The sequence below is a fragment of the Ursus americanus genome, chromosome 22, assembly GCF_024610735.1.
Source record: "Ursus americanus isolate L20-20 chromosome 22, mUrsAme1.1.p, whole genome shotgun sequence".
Lineage (NCBI taxonomy): Eukaryota > Metazoa > Chordata > Mammalia > Carnivora > Ursidae > Ursus > Ursus americanus.
The window spans coordinates 49,443,046-49,455,479 of NC_142148.1; the positions used below are offsets into that span (position 1 = coordinate 49,443,046).

Genomic DNA, 12,434 nt, shown 5'->3' on the forward strand with positions numbered 1-12,434 from the left:
TGGCTAATGCTAATAATTGGAGCCGTTCTTTTTTCTTCCCCTTTGTCTTTCTCTTCCTTCCTTCTTTTTCACCCCTCCCTTCCACCTTACCATCCCTTTCTGGGAGCCCACATTCACCAGCATACCAATGAGTCAAGACTGTACTCAGGTGTCTGTACTCACTGGTATGCTAGTGAATGCGGCTCGCAGAAAACACATGAAAGAGAGCCTCTGGCCAGCTGTAGCACTGTGCACATTGATGTGAACTTTCTTTTTTCCGATTTCTCACATTTATTTGAGAGAGAGAGAGAGAGAGAGAGAGAGCATGTGCCCAGCAGGGGAAGGGCAGTGGATGAGGGAGAGAGCAAGCAGACTCCAGCACTGAGCACAGAGCCTGACATGGGGCTCAATACCATGATGCTGAGATCACTGCCTGAGCCAAAACCAAGAGTCAGACTTTAGCCGACTGAGCCACACAGCACCCCATGAACTTTTGAACATTACAGACTCTCTTTACACATATGCATGTAAGACTTCTGATTTAATGTAAGATTCCAAACATATAAACAAAACGGTAAAGGAGAAATGTATTTGCCTTTTGAGTATTAGCTCTAAGGAATATTTCTGACTGAGGGGTAAACACAAAGGAGAGGAACTCAATACTACAGAAGTGTTTTCATTCCATAGATGAAAAATTAAGCTGAGGCTCAGAACACATGAGATATTTTCCCAAGGTTACAAAGTAAGTTAGCGATGATTCTAGGTCTTGAAATCTCAAGATTCAGAGATTTCATACTGTCCTTAATGTTCACGCTACAGGATCCAATTACAGGCAGACTTTAGTGTAACAAGGATTCATGTAATATATATATTTCCATTGATGTCACATCAAATTCCAGAATAGAGGAGTCTGTGTTATAACAAGAAGGTAACATATCAATGTAACAAATATTCTGACTTGTATCTCAAGAACAATCAACAAAGACAAAGAAGAATATGACAAAGTACAATGTTGTCCCACTCTAATGTTGTTCCAAATTGTATTACAAATATTTTCACACATACAATAAAGTAGAAATACTTTAAAGTGAATACCATGTACTGCTGCCTAGATTCTACCATTAGCATTTGCTAGATTTTCTTACCACATACCTATCAACCCACCCCTATTTATCCTTCTTTCAACCCATTTTATTTTTGATGCATTGCAAAGAAATCTGCAAACATCAGTACATTTCACCCCTAAACATTTCAACATGCATATCACTTCCTTAGAGTTCAAAATTTCTTTATGGTACTTAACATAAAATTTATAAATCAGGAAATGCACAAATGTTAAGTGAACCATGTGATGAGTTTGGACAAATGTAGACAATGAGGTAATCCAAATCCAAAATCAAAGGTATATCATGTTATCCTCCTCGTAAGAAGCAAAGAGAAATGTTCTCTGTAGGAAAATAAGGTCACAGTAAAACCCAAATGATTTGTACAAACTGTCTGGTTAATATGATATGTAGCATATTCATTAAAAATCAGAAATATGAGAAAAGAAGTCAACATTAACAACACCACAATAAAAACCAGACAATACTTTAAAGACATAGGAGATCAGGATAAAGAAAGTTTCAAAAAGAAATGGAAATGGAATTGAAAAATAAAATAACCAAAATGACAAACTCAGTGGGTATGGATTGACAACAGAATGGACATGGCTGAAAACAGGATGAAAAAACCAAAGGAAACACCCAGAGTGAAGCACGGTGAGACGAAAGGACGGCCTACTCAGAAAGGAAGGCAAGAGAAAGAACACAATGAAAAGCTGCTCCTATACTTGGCTGCAGAGGCACAAGGAAAGAAGATTAGCAAAAGAGGGCAGAAATGATATTTGAGGAGAGAATGCCCGAGAATTTTGCCAAAATTGGTAAAAGATGTCAATCCACACACTCAAGAATCACAAACAAGCAGGGTAAATACAGGGTACCTTACAGTAAAAGTGCTGAAAACCAAGAACAATCAGAAAATCTTACAAGCTTCCAGAGGAAAAAAGAGACATTTCCTCCAAAGGAGCTACCACGTGACCTCACATGACTTCTCAAAGACAATGCAACAAATATTCAATGCGCAAAGAGAGAACAGCTGCCCGGGTAGAATTCAATATCCAGAAAAACTGCACTTCAAAACCAAAAGCAAAATAGAGAAATTTTCAGATACAGAAATGAGAAAAACTTTTACCGGGAGATCTGACCTAAGGGAAATACTAAAAGTTATTCTTTAGGCAGAAGGAAAATAATTCTGGATCAGAGATTTAGGAAGAGATGAAAGTGCAATAAACAGGTAATTATTTGGATAACTCTAATTGGATAAAATATATATATATGAATATATATATATATAAAAGAATAAAACTGGGTAAAATAATAAATATGAAAGAGATAATATATGTGTACACATATAAATAATATATTCATAATATGGAATTCAAATACAGATGGTCCTCAACTTAGGACAGTTCAACTCAGAAGTTTTCAATGTTATGACAGTGCGAAAGTCACGCATATTCAGTAGAAACTGTACTTTGAATTTTGATCTTTTCCTGGGCTAGGGATATGTAGTATGACACTCTCTTGTGGTGCTGGGCGGTGGCAGTGGCTACAGCTCTCAGTCAGCCCTGGGATCGCAAGGATAAACACCTGATACACTTACTACCATTTTGTACCCATATAACCATTCTCTTTTTCACTTCTAGTATGGTATCCAATAAATTCCATGAGATATTTAACACTTTATTATAAGCTAGGCTTTGTGTTAGATGAGATAGCCCAACTTGTAGGCTAAAGTAAATGTTCTGAGCATGCTCAGGGTCGGTGAGGCTTAGCTATGATGTTCGGTAGGGTAGGTGTATTAAATGCATTTCTGACTTACTCTATTTTCAACTTCTGATGGCTTTATCGGGACAGAACTGCATTGTGAGTTGAGGCAAATCTGTACATAGCAGGGGCATATGAACTGAGAAGGAATAAATGGAACTGGAGTGCATACTTACAGGGTAAAAGTTGAAATTAATGCTAGATTTTAAGTTAGGGATGCAAACAATAAAATACTACAAATGAGTGTAAAAACACTAAGCTTGAAGAGAAAAACGGGATGCTAAAAACAACCAGCCTGAGAGAATTCAATACAATCAGCAATACAATTAGAGAGCAGAAAGTAAGATAGTGAACTTATACACCATTACAGTAGTTGTTATGTCAACTGTAAAGGGAACAATGCTCCAATCAAAAGACAGAAATTATAAGGTTCGATTTTAATAACTATTAAAAGACCATTTGCCATTTATAAGGGGACGCCAAAAACATCCGGATGTAGAGAGGTTGAATGTAAAAAGAGAGAGATACACCATGCAAACACTAACCAAAAGAAAACTGGTAGAGCTATATTAAGAATAGGCAAGACTGACTTTGAGGCCAAAAAGGAAAAAAAAAAGTATTAATAAAGAGAAAAAATTCTTCCTGATGAAAGAATCAGTTCAAAGAAACATATGACATTTGTGAATCCATACTGAAACTAATAATTTTGCCTCAAATATATATATGTGTGTGTGTGTGTGTGTGTGTGTATAGCAAATACTGATAGACTTTGAAAAAAAATAGACCAATCCACAGTTATAGTAGGATATTCTCAGTAACTTGCAGAACAGCAGATCAAAAAAATAAGGATAGAGAAGAATGGAACACACGCTTCCTACCTTCTCACCGTATTCTCCATGTCTCGACCTCTCGTATTTTTCATCTTTGTCTCTCTGGGGGACAGTTGGGATAATTTCTTCAGGTCTGTCATTCTGTTTATTCAGTCCTCAGCTGTACCTAACCTGCTATTAAACTCACCCACTAAGGTTTTCCTTTATTATTTCAATTATTACTTTTTTTTTTTCATCTCTAGGAGTTCTGTTTCCTTATTATTCAAATCTGCTTAGTCGTTTGTTATAATTTCTTGTTTCCTGGAAACATTTCCAAGTTGTCTTTTATTACTTTAAACATGTTGAAGGTATTCATACTGAAAATTCTAGAAAAGTTTTGACTTGAAAATTCCTAATTGGAAGAAAGGGTGATCTGAAATTATTATACCCAGTTAAACTGTTTTTCATGTGGAAAAGCAAAAGGTAAACATTCGTCATCACAAACGAACTCAGGGACTAGAGCCTCAAGACACCTTCTTGAAAACACCCACTCAATGACAAAAAAGGCCATCCAAGAAGTGCATCAAAGCAAGCATGTTAGGACTCGGGACACCAGGAGGAGAGTGTAGCTAAATTCAGAACCAAGACTGAACAACTCTGCACATCAGGATTCCAAAACTGACTGCAAATAATAGTAAATTCAGGCTCACAATTGATAATATAATGAAATAAGTGGATGGGAACAGGAGGCTGAAGAAAATACCAGGCTGATAATTTCTTCAGATTTCTTAAGAAATCAATAAGTGCTATCTAAAATTACACCATGGGGATAAAAACTGATGCCACCACCTTAATGTGATTTTAATCTTCTCATTATAGATAAATATTTTGGTAATTAATATTTCTTGTGTTAAAGGAAATGTTTATTTGAATTTCTACAATTCTGTTTCTCTTTATTTTTTCTGCTGTCAAATTCAAATAAAATAAAATTCAGAGCTCTTCATTAAAAATGCACAAAAGCATCATTAAGAATTAAGATTCCATTGTCATAAAGTTACCTGTCAATCCTTCACCCCCACCCCGGTGCCTCCACATACCGTCCCATTGTCTCTGCCTTTACCTCAGTCAACCTCTGTCTGGTTTTACCTTCACCCATCCATGGCTGGCTGCCTGCGTGTCCATCTTTTTTTTTTTTTTTAAAGATTTTATTTATTTATTTGACAGAGAGAGACAGCCAGTGAGAGAGGGAACACAAGCAGGGGGAGTGGGAGAGGAAGAAGCAGGCTCATAGCAGAGGAGCCTGATGTGGGGCTCGATCCCATAACACCGGGATCACGCCCTGAGCCGAAGGCAGACGCTTAACCGCTGTGCCACCCAGGCGCCCCTGTCCATCTTTAACTGCCTGCCAAATTCTCTGTCTGCCTGTCTGTCTGCACCTACGCACCTGTCCATCTACACCTCCCTGCTCACTTCCACCTCTGCCAGCTGGCCTGTCTACACCTACCTGTCTCATCTTCTATGCCTGCCTGCCACTTTGTTTATGTCCATCAGCTCCTCTGTAAGCCTTCCTGTCTGTCTGCCAGGCTGCTCTCTGTTTATATCCTGCCTTACCCATCTCCGCTCTGCCAGGCTCTTATTTGCTTCTCTAGCTAGCCAGGCCAGCAGTCAAATAGACACATGCAGGAATACCTGGAATGATACTCTACAAACATCAACAGGGGTTGCTTAATGGCAGTATTTTGAGTGATTGGCTTGGGACTCTATTTGTCTAATGAATATTCACTTTTTTAAAAATAAAGTTATTTTTTAAAACAAAACCAACACCAACAAAACAACATAATCGACAAATAACCTTTAGAGCAGTGCTTTGAACTTTTCAGACCCATAACCTAAGTAAGACATTTTACAGAAGCATATATGCATTTGGATAATAAATGTTGTTTTAGAAGGTTTACAAAGAAATACTAATCCTTAGAATATGCAGGGTACTCTGAAATGTTTCAGTCCATCCTATTCTCTTCTATTCCATTATTTTAAAACAATACTGGCCTTTTTTTTAAAGATTGTATTTATTCATCTGGGAGAGAGAGACAGAGCACAAGCAGGGGGAGAGAGAGAGGGAGAAGCAGACTCCTCGCTGAGCTGGGAGCCCAGTGTGGGGCTTGATCCCAGGACCTGGAGATCATGACCTGAGCCAAAGGCAGACGCTTACCCATCTGAGCCACCCAAGCGCCCCAAAATACTGGCTTTTGATAAGTTGATTTCATGACCTACAAATGGTCACAACAGGTAAGAAAAACACTGGTAAGAAGACAAGTTTCCAGCGGAGTGACCCCGAGACCAGAACTGCCCCACCTGAAGCTTCTACCACTCACTGCTAGCCTGCCTGCTGGGGGCAGCAGTAAACTGAGGCTGCCCTGAGCACCACTGAACCTCATCTCCCCTCATTTACCATCTATTTCCACTGCCTGCAACCTACCGAACCATCCAGGCCAAGGACACTTGCACAGTTAGCCCCTGTCACGAGCCTCTCTGCGCTCGGGGCCCCTTGTCAGCATTTATTTCGACACCACACCCATGGACATCTGACCTTCCTCCATCATGCACTGTTCTCTGGTGCATACACACACATCTTACCTCCTTCACTGAGAACACGAGCTTCCTGAATGTACATTTTAAACTTTAATGGCCTTTAGGCCTAAATATTAAATAGTCAATGAACACTTTAAAATTGAAAATGAAATCACTAGGAAACAAGTCACATTTTGCCATCCTGAAAAGAACAATACAGAGAAAGACAATTATCATATGGTTTCACTCATTTATGGAACATAAGAAGCAGGAAGATCCATAGGAGAAGAAAGGGAAGGTAAACAGAAGAGGGAATGAAACATGAGAGACTATGGACTCTGGGAAACAAACTGAGGACTTCAAAGGGGAGGGGGATGGGGGAATGGGATAGGTTGGTAATGGGTATTAAGGAGGGCACGTATTGCATGGTGCACTGGGTGTTATACGCAAGTAATGAATCATGGAACTTTACATCAAAAACTAGGGATGTACTGTATGGTGACTAACATAATAGAATAAAAAAATATTATTAATTAAAAAAAAAAAGAACAGACAAAAAAATCCCGCCCCCCCAAAAAAGAATAATACATCATTGACCTCAAGAAGGCAATAGAATGCAATGTTAAAACCCACGCCCCTTCAAGAATCTCTACTTAGTATTTTCACATGCACAACCCTTACATTTTAAATTTCACATACATGCTTTCAAATTAGATTTGATGAAGAATAATGAGAAGGTGTAAATAAAATGTTTTTTGGCTTCACGGCACAAAGATGTCTCAGAAGTTCGGTCATAAGTAGTCTGCAGTTACCTACTTGGCCCAAGCTACTTCAGAACTGAATTTAGATTGGAGTGAGGACTAAATGGAATGCAGAATTTAGAGCACCCTCTGCCAGCGGTGCAATGTCAATAATGGATGCAGACAAAACTTTCCATATAGTAAATTAACAGTTTACACAATAAAGGTAAAACCACATCAGTTTAGCATTATCTCGTGTGCAAAATTTACAAGCTTTGTCAATCATATCTAGTCTTATAGTAAGCACTGGCGTCCAAGAGCTTAAAACATTGCTACAGATCAGGGCCTGCAAAGTATGGCCTGTCATCCAAATCCAGCCTGCCAAGTGACTTTCCTAAATAAAGTTCCCCGGGAACGCAGCCACGCTTCTTCGTTATGTGTTGTCCATGTCTCCTTTCTCACTACAAAGACAGAGCTAAATAGCTGTAACAGAGTCTGTGTGATCAACAAAGCCTGAAATACTATGATCTAGTCCTTTACTCTATAAAGAATATGACCTCTATCCTAAATTATATGACCTTGCTGACTTCAACTCAAATTAAATGGTTACCAAGTACCTTCCGTGGGTACAACAGGAACGCAACAGGGCAACGTTAATGGACAGACTCGGGTAGATTTTTAAGTCCTGGACTATTATGATAAAACAATGTTTTGGCAGCATGACATATACAGTATAGGCTAGAAAGGGATGACACAGCAGGTGTGGGGCTCCAGGGAGCATGCTGCTAACCACGGCCAAAGGAAAAGGAGGGAGCAGGAGTGAGAAAGCCCCCTGCATGGCTTGTCCAGGGATGGCTCACTGGAGGAGCTGGAGACGAGAAGCACGGGAGGGCTGAAATTAATACGCACACAAGAACACGAGCCCTGTTAAACAAGTGGTCAAGTCATGAGGAGAAGCTGATGTTAGGGAAGAAAATAAGCTCAGCTCTGGCCTCATCATCATTAAGACACCACTAGAATGTCAGTCAACGTCACCAGGGGGCATTTTAAAAGGCAAGTGTGCAAACAAGAAGCAAGGTCCAGACAAAAAGCTTGAGTGAGAGTCTCACGCCACATGGCTGCTGGCTCCGGGCCTGAAGGAGGCAAGTGTGGACTTACAGCAGAAGAGGCTCAAGCCCAGAACTTGGTCAATTCTTGGAATCTGGGGTCAAAGAAAACAGGGGCCAAGAAATGAGACACAGTCAGGGAGTGAGAATATTACATTAATATTTTCTTAAGTCTAACCTTTTTATTCACTAAAATACAAAATACGTGAACACCTCCAGATTGCTGTGGATTACACTGGGACTTTCATTGTTGGTTGATTTTTCCTTAATGACAGTCTCAGAAGTGAAAGGGTTCATCGCTATCTAGAAGTCTCGCCCCTCCTCGGAAAGCTCTTCATACTGCGCATGCACCGGTCACGTGTGTGCACAGGGCTCCTCCCCTTCTCCCCACGGATCACAGGTCTCTGCCGTTCAGGGGCCTCACCTTCACTGCGTGTGCCCAGACTCAACAGCTAGTCCCCATCACATGCACACACCCACAAAAGAGCCAGGCTCTGTCTCCCAGGGCACCGGTACCAAGATGCAGGTGGCCAGTGGCTCCAGCCCACACCACAGGTCTGCTGTCTTCTCCGCTGCACCACGGGTTCTGTTTCCTCTGTCAGAGTTTCTCCACAGCAGCACGACTAACATTTGAGGCCTGATGTTCCCTGTCGTGGGCTAGTGCAGGCCCTGTCCTATGCCTGTAGGATAATCACTGGCTACTACCCACTAGAGGCCAACAGCATTGCCCTCTCTCCAGTTGTGATGACCAAAAATGTCTCCGGACAATGCCCCTGGGGGGGCAGAGCCAGCCCCGGTTGTAGCTCAGGGCTGCTAATCGTTGCCCGGCCTCTGGTCTCTCTCTGCCGTCTTCTTCCGCACTTGCACCTGCTTTCTTGTTTGTACTTCCCCTCCCTTTTCACTCACCACAGTGGCCACCACCAGGGTGCTGTACCAGCGTCATCCCTTGCTTTCCCCTTATTCCCCTCCCCAGCCAACTTTTTCCTCTTACGTCATAAATACTTCAATCACACGTTCATGCCATGCGTGTTTGCAGGGAAAGTACAACCATCTGCAGAGCCTCCACAGAGCTCCCTCTGGCCCTTGGGACAACACCGGCCTGGGGCTCCTCTTTGCCATGTTCATTGGTTGATGAGTATTCAGCAAGAGCTTTCTTCCCACCTACCTCTGGGTTTCAAGTTTCTTACGGACACGTGAGGGTATTTTTGGAATGATTTGCTCAGATATAGAATTTCCCCTCCACATGTAGGAATTTTACAAAAACAAAATCTTAAAGAATCATACACAAAATCACAACACTCCACATGAGAAATTAAAAGCAGGATTAGAGGGATCATTATTCAGTCCAGTAATGTAGCCCAACTCATCAGTAGTATTTCTTGCAGGACTATGCGCAAAAGACCAAGAACAAGTCTCTTCAATTTCATGAACTTATCACACACACACACACACACACACACACACACACACACACACACACTAACCTGATGAAAGACTTCGTTCACAAAGGTGACATAACCTCGCGTTGACAAGAGAATCCGCTGCACCATTTCATACATGGGGCGGTGCTCTTCTTCAATGCTACAATGGCTGGAGTTGCTGAGTCTTCGGTCAGACAAGGTGCTGCTGTTGGAATGGTTTTTCTCCGGCTCTGCAGGCCGCCGCCATCCAGCTCTGCCACCATCTCTTGCCCCACACCACCACCAACGGTCTGGAAGAAAGCCATTACCACTTCTTTGTCTTTTTTTTAATAATAATATTTTTTATTATATTATGTTAGTCACCATACAGTACATCCCTAGTTTTTGATGCAAAGTTCCATGACACATTACTTGCGTAAAACACCCAGTGTACCATGCAATACGTGCCTCCTTAATACCCATTACCAGCCTATCCCATTCCCCCCCTCCCCAAGCCCTCGGTTTGTTTCCCAGAGTCCATAGTCTCTCATGGTTCATTCCTTTTGTTTATCCCCCTTTCTTTTTCCCTTTCTTCTCCTACCAATCTTCCTACTTCTTATGTTCCACAAATGAGTGAAACTATATGACAATTATCTCTCTCTGCTTGACTTATTTCACTTAGCATTATCTCTTTCAGTCCCGTCCATGTTGCTGCAAAATTTGTGTAATCATTCTTTTTGATGGCTGAGTAATATTCCATTGTATATATGGACCACATCTTCTTAATCTGTTGAAGGGCATTCGGCTCCTTCTATGATTTAGCTATTGTGGACAATGCTGCTATGAACATTGGGGTGCATATGGCCCTTCTCTTCACTATGTCTGTATCTTTGGGGTAAATACCCAGTAGTGAAATGGCTGGATCAAAGGGTAGCTCAATTTTTAACTTTTTATGGGACCTCCACACTGTTTTCCAAAGTGCCTGTACCAACTTGCATTTGCACCAACAATGTAGGAGGGATCCTCTTTCTCCACATCCTCTCCAACATTTGTGGTTTCCTCCCTTGTCAATTTTTGCCATTCTAACTGGCATAAGGTGGTATCCCAGTGTGGTTTTGATTTAAATTTCCCTGATGGCTAATGATGTTGAACCTTTTTTCATGTGTCTGTTAGCCATTTGTATGTCCTCATTGGAAAAGTGTCTCTTCATATCTTCTGCCCATTTTTTGATTTGTTTGTTTCTTGCATATTGAGTTTGAGAAGTTCTTTGTAGATCTTGGATACCAGTCTTTGATCTGTAGTGTCATTTGCAAATATCTTCTCCCATTCCGTGGGCTGCCTCTTAGTTTGTTTTTTTTTTTTAAGATTTTATTTATTTATTCGACAGAGATAGAGACAGCCAGTGAGAGAGGTAATACAAGCAGGGGGAGTGGGAGAGGAAGAAGCAGGCTCACAGCAGAAGAGCCTGATGTGGGGATCGATCCCATAATGCCGGGATCACGCCCTGAGCCGAAGGCAGACGCTTAACCGCTGTGCCACCCAGGCGCCCCTGCCTCTTAGTTTTTTTGACTGTTTCCTTGGCTGTGCAGATTCACTTTTTCTAACTGCTCATTCCATGAAATACAATTTCAGGAAACCCACAGCCCACGAATCATTATTGAATGGTGCACTGAGACTTAATAAAAGTATAACTAAGTGTTATCATACAAATAAATACAAATATCATACACAAAACTGAACCATCTCAAACTTTCTTTTTCATTCCCAAATGGGCTTTGATGGGTTTTAACGTCAATTAATATGCTGATAGAACTGCTAAAAAATGGTCACTGCTGAAATTTTAAAATCACCACTCTGCTTTCTCTAATGTATGTTGAAGTACTTTTATCTCATACAAAAATGAATTACTAAGGACTAAAGAATACTTCACAGAACACATTTTCAGCTGAAGTGATGCACCAAGAATGTACAGTTTGTTCAGGTTTATGCTGTTGCTGTCAAAAGTATATGGGATGTAAGAGCCACTGTCCTTCCGTTCTCCCATGAATATTTGTTATACCAGATTCTCCAAGTGCTAAGAAAACTTAGTCTAGAAGATGCACTAATTCATCTCCTCCCTGGTGAAAAATTAAAGGTATTAGTAGATCCCGAAGCAAATTCACTTTGGGAAAACACACACACACACACACACCCTCAAACAGACCTTCAATACAATAATAAGGGCAAAAGTATAAACTCCATTTGGAAACAGCACTTAAAATATTGTTTTGAAGGGCTTTTACAAGAACAGTATATTCTTTGAAAAGAGATTTCGGATCAACTGTTTCACTAATATTCACTTTACATAGGCAAAATTATATTAAATTTCAAATTCCAAACAAAAACTTTCAGGAGACAAATGAAATTATATGTGCTTTTATTCCTGCAACTCTGTCTCCAGAATCTTATTCAATTGTTTAAATTGCTGCTTTTTCTCATGTACAATGCAAATGAAGAGAGAAACACAGGAGACACATGTGAGATGAGGCGGGAAACACAGCTGCGAGGCACAAACAGGAGTACAGGAGGCAGCTGATTAGCTGAATAATGACCCCCCCCCCAAAGATGTCCATGCCCTAATCCCCAGAACCTTTGAGTATCTCACCTTACCCGGCAAATGGGATTTAGAAGGTGTGATTAAATTCTAAATTTAATTGAGCGATTATCCTGGATCATCTGGGTGGCCCCAATGTAATCATGAGTATCCATAAGGAGACAGGAGGATCAGACACAAGGCCATGGGAAGATGGAAACAGAGGGAGAAAAGGTGATATGATGAAGGGCCACAAGCCAGGGAATGCAGGAAGCCTCTAGAAGCTGGACAAGGCAAGAAAATGGATTCTCCTCGAGAGCCTCCAGAAGGCAGAGCTGCACACCTGCCAACACCTTGATTTTACCACACCGAGACTGATTTTGAACTTCT

The 12,434-nt window shown here is 40.9% G+C and overlaps 1 protein-coding gene across 1 annotated transcript in view; it reads right to left on the reverse strand.

The window, feature by feature from the left end:
• Positions 1-12,434, reverse strand: part of LOC148108112 (ral GTPase-activating protein subunit alpha-2-like) — a 126,043-nt gene that overhangs the window by 10,312 nt on the left and 103,297 nt on the right. Inside the window, exon 2 of the mRNA XM_087853806.1 lies at positions 9,557-9,783. Coding sequence (XP_087709932.1) covers positions 9,557-9,631 — 75 coding nt within the window. The 5' untranslated portion in view covers positions 9,632-9,783. The remainder of the gene's footprint in view (positions 1-9,556; positions 9,784-12,434) is intronic.